We start from the raw sequence: 18,445 nt of genomic DNA, 5'->3' as shown, positions 1-18,445 counted from the left end.
CTCAGGTGATAATGCGAGAAAACTATAAAGTGTGTTGGGATCCTGTCTGGATGAAAGCCACTATATCAGGAGCAGCCAACCTGTGGCTCAGGAGCCACATGTAACTTTCATGTGCAAAATATTGCTCGTCCTCCTGGCCAAATGGCAACTGAGCAGCACTGCAGAGAACAGAAGTGGAAGGGATGGAGCAGGAAGCACACAAAATATAGCAGAGCAGAGAAGAACCATTCTGCTCCAGTCCCTAACCCTCCCCCTTCCCAGACCTCATAGTGCTGCTGGTTGCCACAGAGACAGAAGGGAGAGGATGGAGCAAGAAATCGAAAATTGGTTCGAACCTAATTTTTGTTCCTGAAGTACCATGGATCAGTCCAGATGAGTGTGTTTATGCATCTCTACCAGCAGATGGAGGTAGAGAACAAAACTGAGACACTTCTACATAAGAGTGCCACCTGCAGTCCATCGGTATTGACCTGTACCCAAGCCAAGATGTCTACCCTAACAAACCCCAATAAACCTTGGGCGAATAGAGACAAAGTTGGAGCCCCCTGCAAACTAGGCCCCCTTGATTTAATATAAACATACCAAACTATGTACAGTTTTCATTACTTTGATTATATCAAATGCCAGCTCAATCAGCTTAGTCATATCAAGAAGCGAGGAAGTCTTTTGTCATATGGGGTCTATGGACTGATCCGTGGTACTTCAAGAACAAAAATGAGCAGGTAAAAACCAATTTTCCTTTCCTGTTCGTACCCCGGATCAGTCTAGACGAGTGGGATGTACCCAAGCCCCGCTCTATTCTGGGTGGGAGCTCGAAAGACCCGCACGCAACACACTGTCCCTAAAGTCACTTCCTCTGGAGCCCGGACATCTAGGCAGCAATGATTGGTAAAAGTGTGAAGAGAAGAACATGTCACTGCACGACAGATCTCCTGAGGAGAAAGCAGCTGACGCTCTGCCCACAAGGTCACCTGCGCCCTAGTGGAATGCACTTGCAACCCCTCCAGTACCGGCTGGCCCTTGCAGATGAAGCCAAAGCTATCATTTCTTTCAACCAGCGAGCAATAGTGTTCTTGGAAGCCTTATTTCCCTTCTTTGCTCCACTGAACAGGACAAACAGATGATCTAATCTCCAAAAGGGATTCGTCACCATGAGATATCACAAAAGGATACGACGCACATCCCTAGCCATCGAAGAATTGGCTGTCAAGATCGGAAAAGCCGGAAGCTCAACCAGTGGATTAAGGTGAAGAGAGGACACTACTTTTGGCAAAAAAGGAACCATGCGCAAAGAAACCCCATTGCCAAAAAACCCAGGAAAGGGTCCCTACATGATAATACTTGCAGCTCAGAAATTCACCTAGCGGAACAGATGGCCACCAGGAAAACAGTCTTCAGGGTTAAATCCTTCAATGACACCCCCTGCAATGGCTCAAAAGGAGGGCCACACAATACCCAAAGAACCAAATTCAGATTCTATGCCAGATAGATCTTCCGCACTGGAGGATGCCCCTTAAACAACCCACTTTGTAAAGCAGCCAAGATCTGCAGGATGTTTACCTTTAAGGGCTGCACTCTATTCAAACACAAAGATTTGAAAACTCTCCACACTCAGACATAAGCCATTGACATGGAAGGTCTCCTCACCTGAAGCAAAGTTGCAAGCACCAGCTCTGAATATCCCTTCAAACTGAGCCCCCACCTCTCAAAAGCCAAGCCGCTAGACAGAAGTGATCCTCCCGGGCTGAAAATATGGGTCCCTGTCGAAGTAAACCTGAGAGATGAGCCAAGTGAATGTGCCCGTCTACCACCAGACGCAGAAGATATACAAACCACGTACATAGCATTGGCCACATGGGCTATCCCCTCCTCTAAACGGGCTGCCTGCGCTGCTTCAGATGCCTTTCCTGAATACTTATGTGCCTTCTGCACCCAGGACAAACAGGCTCTGCATCAGACTTCCACACACAGCTGCCCGAAGGGTCAAAGCTGAGACTTCAAAGAGCCGCTTGAGTAGGATCTCTAGCTTCCTATCCTGGACATCTTTGAGAGCCACTGCTTCCATTACCGGGATGGTCGTCTTTTTAGTAACTGACACAGCTGCATCCACCTTGGGAATTCTCCACAATTCCAAGGTCTGTTCCGGCAAGGGATATAGCTTCCCCATAGCCCTAGCAACCTTCAGGCCTGCATCAGGAGATTCCCATTTCCAATCCACCAACTTCTTCACCTGCTTCGGCAATGGGAAAATAACAGAAGGTCCCACAACCCCTCCAGGAGTGGACTCACACCTTCCTTGTCCAAGTCTTCCTGAGCAGCTTTGATCCCGAGCTCCTCCAGAACCTGGGGAATCAATGGACCCAGTTCTTCCCTCCTGGACAGCTGAACCACTCGCGGGTCATCTCCTTCTGCGACCAGAACAGCATCAGTTTTCTGAGCGTCTAGATCCTGCATGGGGCCTCCCAAAGCATCCAATGGATTCCGGACAGTGTCCTGCCCCAGATCTTCAGGGCACCAAAGGGGTCCTTGTCTGGTCCCACTGGACCCTGTTGAAGCTATTCAAGATCATCCAAGCTATCAGACGAATTGTCCTCCTCCAGAGTGCTCCTGAGCCCCAGCATACACTGGGATCCCTCCTGACTCCACGGGCCCTTAAGCCTTTTTGGCTGTCCGGGACTTCCTAAGCAAGGGTCTCTTTGTCCCTAGCTCCTTCCTAGTTAAATAAGCCTTATGAAGGAGAAGAACAAACCATGTGGATTAAGGCCTCCTGGTCCGAGGAGGAAGATTCCTGATCAGCTTCTTCACGAGCCCCTCCCCGTCCCCAGCAGGGTCCTTTCCTACAGGAAAAAATGTGGGGGGAGAATCCTATCAGAAATGGCAGCCTGCACTTCCGCATATGCTGCCAAAATGGCTGCCAGCTCCTCTGATCCCCCTGGAGCCGCTTTGCACCTCCACATCATTTCCTGGGGGTCCCGCCCCCCCGAGGCACATTTGCAGCAAAATGAGACTGCATCAAGGCAAGCTTGCCTCAAACCGCAGCCAAGTTTGCTGCGCTGGAGCTGGCATGTTGAGGCGGTCGGGCTTGCAACATACGGTCAGGCCTAAAAATAAACAGAGCCTCCACGATTGCACTCTTCCCTGTCCCAGTGCTGAAATTCAGCACTCAGCCCGAGAAGGCAGGCAAATTCAGCCACTCCCTTTGGCCTGCCTCTCGGCAGGAAAACAAGTACTTACCCGCTCCTTAACCCTGCACAGAGCCTCCGCTGCTGCCACTCTCTTTTTTCTTTAATTTAGTTAAAAAAAAAAAAAAAAAAAAGGCCGGCCACAACTAAAAAGGGGAAAGAACTACTCCCCTGCTTCTGGAGATAGGAAGCTGAGGAGACAAGTTCATCGAGGGAGAGAGGGAACCAGGACCCCTGGCTATCTCCCCTTCCCCCCACCCCCCCCATCAAGAAGGGCTAAGTCCGGATAGGGATTACCAACCCCCTGCACACACTGCTCCATCTGAGGGATGGCTCATGAAGGAACCTAACACCTTGGGGAGCCAAATCCTCTTATCTAATCCTTTTTTCTTCAAACCAGTCCAGACTGCAGGTTTGCACCTCTACCATCTGCTGGAGACAGATAAATACTGAGGGACTGCAGGCGACACTCTGTTATGTAGCAGTTCCTCAAAGTTTTGTTCTCTGCCTCCATCTGCTGGTAGGGATGCATAAACCCACTTGTCTAGATTGATCTGGGTACGAACAGTAAGTGTTTTTCTCTGCTCTTCCCTGCTCTACTCGTCCCCCTTTTGTCTGCAATCAGCAGCAATGGTGGCGGACAAGAGGGGAGGAGAGGAGGTGAGGCTGGAGCTGCAGGATGCAAAGAAGAGCCAGTTAGCATCCTGTTCCAGTCCTCACCATCTTGTCCAACTTCCCAGCCCACTACTGCCTGGAGTAAAAGGCTCTTCTCTGGTTTGCTTTCTGAAGGGGAAGGGCTGGAGTGTACACAGTTCTAGGCCCAGCAGCTCACTTTACTTCCCAAGATTTGGGATTCCTCTGACAGCATTAGGGAAGAGAGAGTACCCAGATCTCCAGTCAGGCCAGAATAATTTGTGACAAGAGAAAGGGGGTAAATGCTAAAACGGGTTTATGCGAGAAGGGGGTGAATGTAGTTAATTTAATTTTTGACGAATTCATGGGGGAAGAAAGCATGAAGTGAAAGTTGGAGGAGATAAGGGATGTGAATGCTTGAAGTAGTGATGTAAGAGGACATGAATGCTTCTGAGGGCAGAGATATAAAAAGGGGTGAATGTTACAAGAGTTGAGGTTGGGGGGAAGCAGGGCAAAATAACATAAGACATTGCCATGCTGGGTCAGACCAAGGGTCCATCAAGCCCAGCATCCTGTTTCCAACAGAGGCCAAACCAGGCCACAAGAACCTGGCAATTACCCAAACATTAAGAAGTTCCCATGCCACTGATGCAATTAATAGCAGTGGCTATTCCCTAAGTAAAATTGATTAATAGCCGTTAATGGACTTCTCCTCCAAGAACGTATCCAAACCTTTCCTGAACTCAGCTTATGCTTTGGGGAAGATGCAAGGGAAGGGGCGAATATGGTTTCCCTCATCTCCCTGAAATCAGCAATGGATTCTGGACTGTATGGCATCTTTTCCTCCCCAAGATCCAGGCTGTGACCTCTTTGTACCAGATGTAGGGGTGGGGGGACAAAGGGAAGGAGAGAGGGCTGGGTGTTGTATGAGAACAATGTTGGGATAGTAGAAGGGGCATAAGACAGGTTTGGGGGTAGATTGGGTTAAAAAGTGGAGAAAAGCAGTAGAGAGGTGTGAGAAAGCCATGGGGAGAGAGTGTGCTCAATTAAGTCAATGGTGGTGATTGGGGGTAGGGTGAAAATTTGAAATGGTATCGGGGTGGGATGGAGATGAGAGGGTATGTGTGAAGGCCAGAGGTAGTAAAGGGGAGGGAGGGGAAGGATGGGTGACAGACATAGACAGTGAAGGTGGAAGATAGAGAGAGCCTAAAGGGGGGAGAGGGAAGGTAAAGGAAAATTAGTTCTTACCTGATAATTTTCGTTCCTGTAGTACCACGGATCAGTCCGGGCATGGGTTGAGCCTCCTGTCCAGCAGATGGAGACAGACCCAAACTGAAAGGGTATCCTATATCAGGACAGAGCCTACCCTGCAGCCCTTCAGTATAACCAGTGTCAAAGCAGAAAAAGGCATAAGGTCAAGCAAGTAACAGAATAACTAATAATTTAGTGTAAACAATCAGACAATAGAATAAGTGAATGAACTGTGTAACTAAAATGCTCTTGCATGACTACCCCAGATCATCGTAAAAGATGCTTCCGGTGCCTGTAATGAAATTCCATGAGAGCCATGCAGACACACAAATTACTCCTATAAGGAGAAAACAGGAAAGAAATTCGAGCAGACAGAATACGGGAGGGCGTCTGGACTGATCCGTGGTACTACAGGAACGAAAATTATCAGGTAAGAACTAATTTTCCTTTCCCTGTACCTACCCGGATCAGTCCAGACCATAGGATGTACCAAAGCTTCCCTACAAAGGGTGGGAACTAGACAGTCCCGCTCGAAGCACCTGCCGACCAAAGGAACCAAAGACTGGCGCCTGAACATCAAAGCAGCAATGATGAGCAAAGGTATGCAGGGACTTCCATGTAGCTGCCCTGCATATTTCCTGTGGAGAAACAGACTGACTCTCCGCCCAAGAAGTAGCTTGAGAATGCAAGGAATAAGCTTTCAAACCTTCCGGGACCACCCGGCCCTTGCAGATGTAGGCCGAAGAAATCGCCTCCTTCAACCACCGAGCGATCGTAGTCTTAGAAGCTTGTTTGCCCCTATTTGGACCACTCCACAGGACAAAGATGATCCGAGACCCAGACATCATTGGTAACAGCAAGGTAACGCTGCAAGACTAGTTTAACATCCAGACAGCAAAGTTCACCGCCCCCGGACCCCGCGATATCCTCAGAAGAAAACGCGGGGAGCTCCACCGACTGATTTACATGAAAGGAGGAAACAACCTTCGGCAAGAAAGAAGGAACTGTTTTGAGAGAGACGCCTGAATCCGAAAACCGCAGGAAAGGCTCTCTGCAATTCTGAGCTTGAAGCTCAGAAACCCTCCTGGGTGGAGCAAATGGCAACCAAGAAGACAGTCTTGAGCATCAAGTCCTTGAGAGTAGCCCGATGGAGAGGCTCGAAAGGGGCCGAGCAAAGAGCCCGAAGCACCAAATTTAGACTCCACGAGGGACAAGTGGGCAGGATGGGCGGTTTCAGGTGTTTAGCACCCCTGAGGAATCTGACAACATCCGGATGAGAGGCCACCGCCCGACCCTCGATGGTGCCCAGGAGGGAACTGAGAGCTGAAACTTGTACCCGCAACGAGCTGATAGAAAGACCCTTGGATAGCCCCCGTTGCAGGAAGATGAGAACTACAGCGACCGAAGGCGAACGCACCGAAACACCCCACTCTTCGCAGGCGCTCTCAAAAACCTTCCAGATACAGACATAGGTCAGAGACGTAGACTGCTTACGAGCCCTACGCAGAGTGGAAATAATCTCTTCCTTGTAACCTTTTCACCTCAAATGTCGCCGTTCAAACGCCATGCCCCTAGACAAAAGCGATCCGCCTGGTCAAAAAATATGGGACCCTGCCGAAGAAGACGGGGTAGGTGGCAGAGGCAAAGAGGACCGTCCGTCGCCAGATTTACCAGATCTGCGAACCACGGCCTGCGGGGCCACGAGAATTACCGGACTGCGATGCAGCTCTATTCTCTGGAGAATCTTCCCTACTAACGGCCATGGCGGAAACATGTAGAGGAGGACGTCGGGAGGCCAAGGAAGAGCCAACGCATCCACTCCCTCCGAGCAATGCTCCCTCCAACTGCTGAAGAACCGGGGAGCCTTGGCGTTGTCCAACGTTGCCATGAGATCCAGGTGAGGGGGACCCCACCTGCGAACAATCAGTTCCATCACCGCGCTGGACAACTCCCACTTGCCGGGATCGAGACGTTGATGGCTGAGGAAGTTGGCTTGAACATTCTCCTTGCCCAATATGTGGGAGGCAGCTAGATGATCCAAGTGCCTCTCCGCCCAGTAAACAAGCTTGCTGGCTTCCAGCGCCAGACGACTTAGAGTATCCCCCTGTCGATTGATGTAAGCCACCATGGTGGAATTGTCCGACAGAACTCAAACCGCCTTGTGGCAGATCAGGGGGAGAAAAAACTTGAGAGCCAGGCGCACCGCCCAGGCCTCCAGGCGATTGATGTGCCAATGGGACTGGAGTGGGGACCAGTAACCCTGAATCGTTTGTGATTGGCAGACCACCCCCAACTCGGAGAGGCTGGCGTCCGTCGTGACTATGACCCACAAGGGAGTCAGAAGAGGCATCCCCTTGAGGAGATGCGCCGGCGAGAGCTACCATTTTATGTCGGCAATGGTAGAGTCGAAAAAAGAGGCAGGGACTCCTGAACTGCTCAGACACCGGTTGCCAGCGGGATAACAACGCTTTCTGTAATGAACGCATATGCGCAAATGCCCAGGGGACCAGGTCGATAGTGGAAGCCATGGTCCCCAGAACCTGCAGATAATCCCAAGCCGTGGGAAGTGGCAGGGAAACAAAGCTGTTCACTTGATCAATCTGCTTGAGTGCCCGCGAGTCTGGGAGAAAAACTTTCCCGACCTGAGTGTCGAAGCGAGCTCCCAGTAATTCCAGAACCTGAGAGGGCTGGAGATTGCTTTTGGAGAAGTTGATTATCCATATGAGCGAAGTGAGGAGAGCTAGTACCCTGTCGACTGCGCGAGCGCCCAGGGCGGAGGACTTGACCCTCACAAGCCAGTCGTCCATGTAAGGATGGACTAAGATTCTGTCCTGGCGGAGTGCAGCCGCCACAACTACCATGATCTTGGCAAAGGTGCTGGGAGCGGTGGCAAGGCTGAAGGGAAGGGCCCTGAACTGAAAGTGCTGGCCCAAGATATGAAATCGAAGAAATTTTTGATGCTCTCGTTAAATTGGTATGTGGAGGTCAGCCTCAGTCAGGTCGAGGGAGGCTGGAAATTCGCTGGGGCGGACCGCTGTTATCACCGCCCTCAGGGTCTCCATTCTGAAATGAGGGACCCTGAGGGCCCGGTTGACCCGCTTGAGATCCAGGATTGGACGGAAGGTATTGTCCTTCTTGGGAACGACGAAGTAAATGGAATACTGGCCAGCGCCTTGTTCTTGCAATGGCACCGGAGTAATCGCCCCCAGTTCCTGGAGCCTGTCCAGGGTTTGCAGACCGCAGGCCTCTAATGGGCCGCAAGGGGAAACGAGATAAAGATCCGGTAGGTCCTGGGCAAACTAACACGTAACAGTGTTCTATCACCTCGAGAACCCATTGATCGGAGGTGATTTTGGCCCACTCCTCGCGAAACAGAGAAAGACGCCCACTTAAGTTTCGTACAGAGGAATGGACCAGCCGGATCTCATTGGCGAGTGGACTTGGTGGCCGGGTGTTGTTGGCTGCCATCTCGGAAGCCGCAACGGCCCCAAAAGGAAGGAGACCACGACTGGGACCTGGAAGCGCCGCCTCTGTGATATGAACCTCATGCCCTATTGCCGTACCGTTGCCTCCTGAAGCGGGTACAAGTCAGAAAGAAAGATTTAGACTGTTTAGGGCGGTCCTCCAGCAGCTTATGGACTTTGTTCTCACCCAAGGATTTAATAAGCTGTTCCAAGTCCTCACCAAAAAGCAACTTGCCTTTAAAAGGAAGAGTGCCCATCTGAGCCTTCGACGAAGAGTCCGTGGACCAGTTGCACAGCCAGAGGCGGCATCTGGCCGAAACTGCGGAAACCATAGCCTTAGCCTGGATGCGAAGCAAGTCATATAGGGCATCCACACCATATGCAATGGCGCCCTCCAAGCGTTCCGCCTGCTCTGCCTCTGCAGACAGGAGGTCCTAGGTGCTGAGTAATTGTTGCATCCACCTAAGGCTTGCCCGCTGCATGAGACTGCTGCAGATTGTCGCCTGGACCCCCAGAGCTAGGACCTCAAAGATCCGCTTCAAGTAAAATTCGAGTTTGTGATCCTGAACATCCCGCAACGCTGTGGCACCCACCACTGGGATGGTGGTATGCTTAGTTACCGCGGTAACCGAAGAGTCAACCTTTGGAATCTTCAGCATGTCCAGGCAATCCTTGGGAAGCGGGTAGAGCTTATCCATAGCCCTCCTGACCCAGAGACCCATCTCAGGGGCTTCCCATTCCCGTAGAAGCAGTCTATGCATAGGATGGAATGGAAATGTATGCGGTAGTGCCCTAAGTCCCGCCAGGACCAGGTCCGCGTTTGGTGGTATCGCCACTGTCACAGAATCATCCGGCGGAGCATCAATTCCCAATTCCTGGAGAACAAAGGGAATGAGAGGTTCCAGCTCCTCTTGCTGAAATAAGCGGAGGACGCAGGGATAGTCGCCCTCGAGCGGGGGGGGGGGGGGGGAAGGGGACGAGGGAGGGTCCGTGGGACACTAGCCCGTCCCTAGCGCCTCTTTTTGGACAGAAGCGGTGGCTGTCAGCGGGTTTGACGGCCGACGCTCAATTTTGCCAGCGTTGGTTCTCGAGCCCGCTGACAGCCACGGGCTCGGAAACCGGACGCTGGCAAAATTGAGCGTCCGGTTTTCAACCCGACAGCTGCCGGCCGACTTCCAATTTCTTTTTTCTTTTAAAACTTTTTTTTTTACTCTTCGGGACCTCAGACTTAATATCGCCATGATATTAAGTCGGAGGGTGCACAGAAAAGCAGTTTTTTACTGCTTTTCTGTGCACTTTCCCGGTGCTGGAAGAAATTAGCGCCTACCTTTGATAAACTTTTCTGAAAGTAAAATGTGCGGCTTGACTGCACATTTTTCCTTTCTGAATCACGCACGAATACCTAATAGGGCCATCAACATGTATTTGCAATGGTCCAACTGACTCCCTCACAGGCTTTCCGGTTTGGATATATTTTAAAAAGTTTTTACTGTGAGTATTTGCCTCTACGGCCAACTTCTTTTCAAATTTTCTCTTAGCCTGTCTTATCAATGTCTTACATTTAGCTTGCCAATGCTTATGTTTTATCCTGTTTTCGTCTGCTGGATCCTTCTTCCAATTTTTGAATGAAGATCTTTTGACTAAAAAAGCCTCTTTCACCTCACTTTTTAACCATGCTGGTAATTGTTTTGCCTTCCTTCCACCTTTCTTAATATGTGGAATATATTCAAAATTTCAAATTGTGGTCTCATTTGTTGAGCCATTCATACAACACCTGTAATTGCTTTGAATCACCTTTACATAGCTAATATTTTGATTTTATGTACCTTTTCCATAAGTGAACATAATGTTTTAAGGGGTAGTCATACAAAAACTGCCATTCAAAATCAGTCATATAGAGCTTAGCAATTTCTGAGACAACGGCATCTCCCATGGCCATACCCTTGAACTGATAAAAATAGTCCTGAAATTTAAAGTAATTCTTTGTCACTGCTATTTCTGCAAGTTAAACAAATTCTGTAGGAACTCTAAATTTATTCTTTTGTTTAATGTCCCCTTAATAATGTTAACAGCTTCCATTTGAGGGATATTTGTGTAAAAGGACTCAATGTCAAGGTTACCAACATGATATCAATATTACATGCATTAGATATCAAAGAGGTCAATATTCAAAACTGGCCAGTTAAGTAATTTAGCCGGTTAGAACTTATCCAGCTAAGTTACGAGATATATTCATCAGCACGGCTATGCCACTGAAAATACACGTATAACTAAGCGCTTAGCCGGATACGTTTAACCGGCTAAAGTTAGACCTGCTCTATAACATGTCTAGCTTAGCATTACAACTTATGTGGCTAAGTCCGAATATCAGTACTTAGCGGCATAAGCCATATGGCTAGCTTGCTCTGCCCTGATCCACCCACTGCCTGACCACAACTTATGCATCTAACTTTTTAGCCAGATAAGGGACTTATATGCTAAGTGGTGGCCGCTGAACATGGGCTCATTCCATGGCAGTTAGTCACCTAAATAGCACTGAATTTGCTTTGAATATTGACCTAAAAATATTTATAAATGTGTGATGGATCCTGCACCTCAGAAGAAATATTCTTAGAGTGTCTAAGAAACATGTCCATGAACTTTGACAATGGCTCTAAAATGGAGCCAATTACTGCAACTATAGGGCAGCCCAGTAGATTCTGCAGTAAGTTATGGATTTTAGGGAGAATATATATGGCCAGAGTGACGGGAAGCTCAACCTTTAAAAAAACTGATCTCCTTACTAGTAAGAAAGCCCTCCAAATTCACCAGTCTTGACTCCATCATTGATGGCCCTTTGAATGCTAACTTCCTAAGAGGAAGATAGGCAATTATGAGAGACTTCATTCTATCAATCTCTTTCATATAATCTGCTCTACTGAAATACGACACCCCTTGTCTGCAGAATTAATGACAATATTTTCCTTCTCCTTGAGTGAGCATATTGCTGTTCTTTCTTCCTTACTCAGATTGAAAAAAAACAACCTATTTTTCTTCTGCTCCAATTCCTTGAGAACAAGGGTCTGAAATATATAGGTCAATAGATTTATAGGCCCTGGGGGTATCCATTTAGAATTTCTCTTGATCAGAGAAACTTCTACATTTCTTGCAGTTTGGGGTTTTTTTTTTTTTGTTTTTGCAAAAGAAAAGCTGTACCCAGTGTTTATGAGTAAATTTAAAACAAATCAATACGTATCTGGACAGCGTTATATTCATTAAAAGGGACAAAGGAAAGACCTTTGACTAAAAGCACCTCTTCTGCTGGAGTATGTGACATTTGATACATTTAAAACTGGAGTCCCATCAATGTGTGTCTTTTGTATCATTCTCTCCCGTTCATGAGCCTAGAAACCTTGTATTCATTCTCCCTCTCATCCGCCTCTATAGGTCCATGCTACTCTCCCAGAACTCTGGAGCTCTGCCTGCCTCTGGGGACCTGCACGTGGAACAGGAAGCATTTCAGAGAATGCCACCTTGGAGGTTCTGGATTTCAGCTTCCTACCTAAAATCCTAAATTTGGCTTCCAGAACCTCTCTCCCACATTTTCCTATGTCGTTGGTGCCCACATGTACCACGACAGCTGGCTCCTCCCCAGCACTGTCTATAATCCTATCTAGGTGACGCGTGAGGTCTGCCACTTTCGCACCAGGTAGGCAAGTTACCAGGCGGTCCTCACATCCACCAGCCATCCTGCTATCTACATTTCTAATAACTGAATCACCAACTATGATGGCCGGCCTAACCCTTCCCTCCTGGGCAGTAGCCCTGGGAGATTTGTCCTTAGTGCGAGAGGACAATACATCGCCTGGAGAGCAGGTCCTTGCTACAGGATCACTTCCTGCTACATCAGGGTGATGTTCTACTGGGAGCCCTTTCTGATCCAAGGCAGCACTGGGGCTGCCAGACTGGATTTGGGACTTGGCTACTATGTCCCTGAAGGTCTCATCTATGTATCTCTCTGTCTGCCTCAGCAACTCCAAGTCTGCTACTCTAGCCTCCAGAGATCAGACTCTTTCTCTGAGAGCCAGGAGCTCTTTGCACCGAGTGCACACATACAATCTCTCACCGGCGGGTAAAAAATCATACATGTGTCACTCAATGCAAGAGACTGGAAAGCCCCCCTTCTTGCTGCTGGACTGCTGCCTTCTTCTTAGTTTTGAGTTCCTAGTTAAGTTTAGGATACTAAGGGAGTTGGAATGAGAGTACTTTAATTAGTAAATTCACCTGTAAATTTAAACAGCTAGTGTCCTACAAGGGGATGTTTAAACTTTCAATAAGGGCTGGTACAGTAGTATGATTTAGATAAGACCCTGATTGATTTTTAATGAGAAAGTGTCTCTTACCTAAAAATAAAGGGTTGAGTGGGTGGGAAAGACAGATACTAGAATTAACTATCGCTGGCTTGCTTATTACCTCACACACAAACTCTAAAGAATATATCCCTCAATTTCACCTTTCACCAAACATTTATAAGTCCAAAAATTTCTGAAAGCTATACTTACCAATCCTCTTTAACCACAGTTAATCTTCACTCAGTTAATTGAAGGGTTTGAGATTCTTTAAAAATGGCGTGGGCCATCCATTGCTCCTACCATGTGACAGGGGCTGGCCAATGGCACCGATAGCCCCTGTCACATGGTAAGGGCAAAGGGCCATCGACACCATTTTGATTAGTGGCAGCCGACGGCCCGAGAGCGGGAGATCGCTCCCGGGACCCCTGCTGGACCACTAGATTTAAAGGATCGGTGTGGGTTTTTGTTTATAGGCTCGGGCGCAGCCGAAAAAAAACCCAAAACGATCTGACCGCGGGAAAAATAATTTCCTGATGGTCCACGAAACCGAAACCAATTTGCATCCCTAACAGACATCGGCAGCTGTGGGAGGGGGAAGGAAGAAAAATCGGGAGGAATGAAAGCCCCCACCTCGCTCCCAAAAGTCCCCCGGGCTCCAAAGTTAGCGACCAGGCACCGCTGCACAGCCTTAATTAACACTGCTGTCCGTTTCTCTTGCAAGCCGTGGCTACCTTTTTCTTTTTAAACTTTAATGGTAGCACACAACATACACCCTAGAGAAAAAGGAGCAGAAAGGGAACATATGGAGGGATACTTCCCTGAAGAGCTGGCAGAGGCTACAGGAGACTGGTGCTTAAGGAGGGAAGGAGCTGGACCACCAGCTGTCACCCCACCGGCAGACTCAGGAGCAAAGTTTGAGGTTCCCAACCCCTGCTCATCAACCACTTACAACCAGGGAGGGAGGCCAAAAACTGGAATTCCTGTTTTTTTTTATTTTATTTTTTTTAATGTTTAGCGTGGGATCAGAACCACAGGTTTTGCACCAGTTCCATCTACTGGAGACAGAGAAATACCGAGGAGCAGCAGGTGGCACACCAGGTTAAGAGGCGGTGCTTGTCAAACTTTCTCTGTCCCCATCTGCTGGAAGGGAGGCGAAACCCAGCAGTCTGGACTGATCAGGGTACATACAGGGAAACTATTTTGTAAATGTTACATAAGTGATGCAACAGGCAAAGAAATGACAAATAGCTGGAATGTCCATAATTCTAAATTTCCTGATGTTTAGACATTTATCATGACTAACACACTCTAATAAAAGTAATTTAAAATTAGTAGATACAGTATTGCAAAAAAAAAAAAAAAAAAAAATCAAGAAGGTACTAACACAGTCCCCTATTTGATATCAAATTAGAACTTGTCCAAGGAGACCAATGTACAAATAAAGAAAGCTTATACATTTCAAACAAACATTTTTTGGAAAGGTTTTACAAAATTTATCAAATTAGTAATATATAAACCCTGACAAGGTGCCCTTAAGCTATTAATACACATATACATACAGTACAGACAAAACCTACTACAATCACACATACCTCAATATACACCACATGCTTTTTAAATATTATGCTGTGTGTGGTGTATATTGAGATATGTATGAATGTATGATTGTAGTAGGTTTTATCTGCACTATATGTATATAAGTATTAATAAGAATGGATTAAGGGCACCATGTCAGGGTTTATGTGTTACTAATTTGATTAATAATTTTTGTAAAACCTTTCTAAAAAAAAAATGTGCTGAAATTTATAATAAAAGATTTATTTGTATATTGGTCCCTTTGGACAATTTCCAATTTGATACAGTATTGAACATTTGTTGAGATGCAGTCACCCAGGTAACCAAAGGCCAAAATGCTGGATAGTTCTTACTGCCCTGACTAGAGTGCCTTAGTTAATTTCCTTCAGTTCAGCTTTGCAAGATGTATGGGATGGCATTATCACAAATAGTGATGCCCATACCATTATAAACACTGCTATAAACACTGGCAAGTGACTATAGTGACACTGTATCCTTACAAACCCCCCTTGACTTGTGTGAACCAAGTTTCAAGCTTCTATCACGAGTTGTACAGATCCAATTTACAGATGGAAAAAAGGTGGATGAAAACATTTGAAAAATGTTCTCAAAACATTTCTACAAACAGGTTTAGTGCTCACAAAATATACTCTGTAAGCATTCCAAGGAGGAGTTGCATGACACTGGAACTTGAGTGCTCACCTAGTAAGAGAAATTTCCTTCCATCACCATACAGCTGCCGAAGATTGATGCAGAATTCATGGACAGAGGCTCCATTGCGATATTCGTGAAGCAACATTGCAAACTGCTGGATCTCTTGCGAAGAAAGCTTTGTTCTCAACTAGAGAAAAACATGTGCACAGAAGATGAACTTTGCATCATGTTCTTCTACCCTTAAAGTCCAGAACAGAAAGACTAATGGCATAACTATAATTTGCTCTCTTAAAAACCCCATGGTACAATTTTTCTGGCATACTCTGGAGTAGTTAGGGGTTGAAACTATTTTTAAAAGATATTCTTCAAAAATTGTTCCCTTTGCCAGACCCAGGGAGCTAGCACATATTGTGAAATTATTTGTAATGTTCATTTTCTGATGGCAACAGTTCAATGGGGGTCACATGTCAGAGGAACATTTAAAGAACATTCCAGAAAAGGCTTCCGAGTATGCGTGACAAGGGAACTGTGTGACACTAGACCAACCTCTATTCAGTTTAAAATTCCTCTCAGAGGGCATAGAGTGGGCTGTGACACTCCACTAAGCTGCTGTCAGAACAGTACAGGTAAGTAATTTCACTTTCTCTGATGACAGGCAGCTTTAATGAACCGGCACATATGGCATTAGCTAGATAAAAGGGTTGCTTTCATATTAAAGGGGATTAAATACTATCATGAGACAACATGCCATATTTTTGTTACAGAAATCTGTTTTGTCATTTACCCCTTTTTTGGGTTTTCAATGAAGTGAAATTCCACCAGAAATGGGTCCTAGTAAAGCAGGAGCTGAGCTTTATCTTGTAGCACTGATGGATCAAGTTACCAATCCTAACAAGAAGTATCAAGACAGTAATTCTTGGAGACTATATGGCCAAAATCCCATGTTGCAGCTTTGGAAATTTCTTCTAACAAAATTGAGCTTAACCTGACAACTGTCATCATCATTGCTTGAATGGCATGAGCTAGCATTGTCTAAGATCAATGGGAATAACAATAAGAGATGGAATATGCAATCCAATGACAAGTGTTTTCCTAGAACACCACTAGGTTTGATGTTGAAAGAGAAAAAGGGGTGATGGGGAGGGTGTTTTTGGCCCAGTGGTTAGAATAGTATGCTGGAAAACCAGGGTCTAAATCCACATTTTCCTACCAATCTGGGCCAGCTGGGCTGGTGCCCTGGCTGTCGCCAGAATTGGGGCCAACATGACAGGGCAGTAGCAGCACACGGCTGAATAAGCCGATAAAGTTGGAGCAGCCTCCTCTGGCCAGCAGAAGAAACAACGTTACCCAGCATATCCTCTCCTCCTTCTCCCCCCCAGTACACAGCCAGAAGATGCAGTATGGAGTCCAGTCCATCCCATTCCCCTTATCAGTGTCAGCCTCCTATGTCATGCAGGGCCAGTCTGGCAGTATGAGTTGAGATCCATGGACATCCATGCGGCTCATACCGCAAGAATGGCCCCATGCAGCACACGAAGCTGACACTGTGTAAAGTGCTGCAATCATTGCTGATGGGAGAAAGAATGCAAGGAGGAAATGGGGGAGGGAACATGCAGAGAACATTATGGGGGTCAGAGGGAGAGAGCATTTTCTGAGGTCAGGGGATTGTGCGGAGTGATTTCCCCGAGTTTCAAGCATTGAGGGCACGGTGTGAGGGGCGAGGGTAGGGAGCAGATGTGGGAAGTGCCTTTTAGGGGTGGTGGGGATGTGGAGAGTGCTTTCTGGGGGCTGGAGGGAAGAGAATGTAGGGAGAGCTTTCTGTAGATCAAGGAGAAGTAAGATCAAACTTGGAATGTTATATTACATTCAGTTACAAGGAAGGCAGTCTAGACATGTAAATTAAGTACAACCCAAAGGGGGGATAAGAGTACAGGGGATGAGAGAGGGAGGCGAGAACCCGGGAAGGGGTGCAAGGACGAGACAAGAGAGCTAGGTGGAAAGGAAAGAATGAGGACTGAGTGAGAGTACCCTGGATTGGGAGAAAGGATCTATACATACAGTACCTGAAAGCAAAATTGCTTACCTTGTAATAGGTGTTATCCCAGGACAGCAGGATGTAGTCCTCACATATGGGTGATGTCATTGATGGAGCCCTAATGCGGAAAACTTTGTCAAAGTTTCTAGAAACTTTTGACTGGCACTCTGAGCCCACTGAGCATGCCCAGCATGCCATGATATTCTCTGCCACAGGGGTCTCCCTTCAGTCTCGTATGTAGCAATAAGCTTTAGCAAAAAATAAAATAAAATGTATCGGACCCAACTCCGCGGGGTGGCGGGTGGGTTCTGTGAGGACTACATCCTGCTGTCCTGGGATAACACCTATTACAAGGTAAGCAATTTTGTTTTATCCTAGGACAAGCAGGATGATAGTCCTCACATATGGGTGATTAGCAAGCTACAGGCTGAGTCATTTTGTAGTAAAGCAACACTGAAGTATTGTTGGTGAAAATGAGACAGCTGAAGATCACAGCAGGTTGGATGTAGAAGGAGTTAAGTTCATACTGGAAACAAGTTCTTTAAGACAGATTATCCATAGGCTGAATCTTGTCGTCTTTTTGTCCAAACAGTAATGAGCTGCAAAGGTGTGAAGAGAACTCCATGTTGCTGCTTTACATATGTCAAAAACTGGCACTGAACGATAGTGTGCTACTGAGGTTGACATTGCTCTTACTGAATGTGCCTTTACTCGCTCTTGGAAAGGAAGGCCTGCTTTTTCATAGCAGAACTGTATGCAATCTGCTAGCCAGCTGGAGAGAGTGTGTTTGCCCACTGCTTTACCCGGTTTGTTTGGATCAAAAGATACAAGGAGTTGAGTGGATTTCCTATGGACTGCAGTACGGTCTAAGTAATATGCTAGCGCACGTTTACAGTCCAAGGTATGTAAGGCCCTTTCACCTTGGTGAGTGGGATCTTGGGAAGAATGTGGGCAAAACTATGGATTGGTTCAAGTGGAATTCTGTAACTACCTTGGGGAGGAATTTTGGATGTGTCCGGAGAACCACTCTGTCATGTAGGAATTTTGTATAGGGTGAGTACGTGACAAGTACTTGCAACTCACTAACCCTTCTAGCCGATGTGATGGCTATGAGGAAGATAGTCTTCCATGTGAGAAATTTAAGAGCACAGGAAGTCATGGGTTCAAAAGGAGAATACATGAGCCTTGCTAAGACCAGATTCAGGTCCCATTCTGTGACAGGTGGCCAAATTGGTGGTTTAAGGTGAGTTAAACCTCTCATAAACCTATTGACAAGAGGTTGAATGGATATTGGTGCATCTCCCATCTTGTTATGATAAG

The 18,445-nt window shown here is 46.9% G+C and overlaps 1 protein-coding gene across 8 annotated transcripts in view; it reads right to left on the bottom strand.

The window, feature by feature from the left end:
- The window catches only part of CCM2 (CCM2 scaffold protein), a 278,566-nt gene that overhangs the window by 1,965 nt on the left and 258,156 nt on the right, over nucleotides 1-18,445 (bottom strand). For all 8 annotated transcript variants that reach the window (XM_029588207.1, XM_029588208.1, XM_029588209.1 and 5 more), the window contains one exon: nucleotides 15,139-15,277. In XM_029588207.1, coding sequence (XP_029444067.1) covers nucleotides 15,139-15,277 — 139 coding nt within the window. The remainder of the gene's footprint in view (nucleotides 1-15,138; nucleotides 15,278-18,445) is intronic.

Source organism: Rhinatrema bivittatum, chromosome 2 (assembly GCF_901001135.1).
Source record: "Rhinatrema bivittatum chromosome 2, aRhiBiv1.1, whole genome shotgun sequence".
NCBI classification, from domain to species: domain Eukaryota; kingdom Metazoa; phylum Chordata; class Amphibia; order Gymnophiona; family Rhinatrematidae; genus Rhinatrema; species Rhinatrema bivittatum.
The sequence above is the reverse complement of the archived record's forward strand: the minus strand, read 5'-3'. Positions and strand labels throughout refer to the sequence as shown.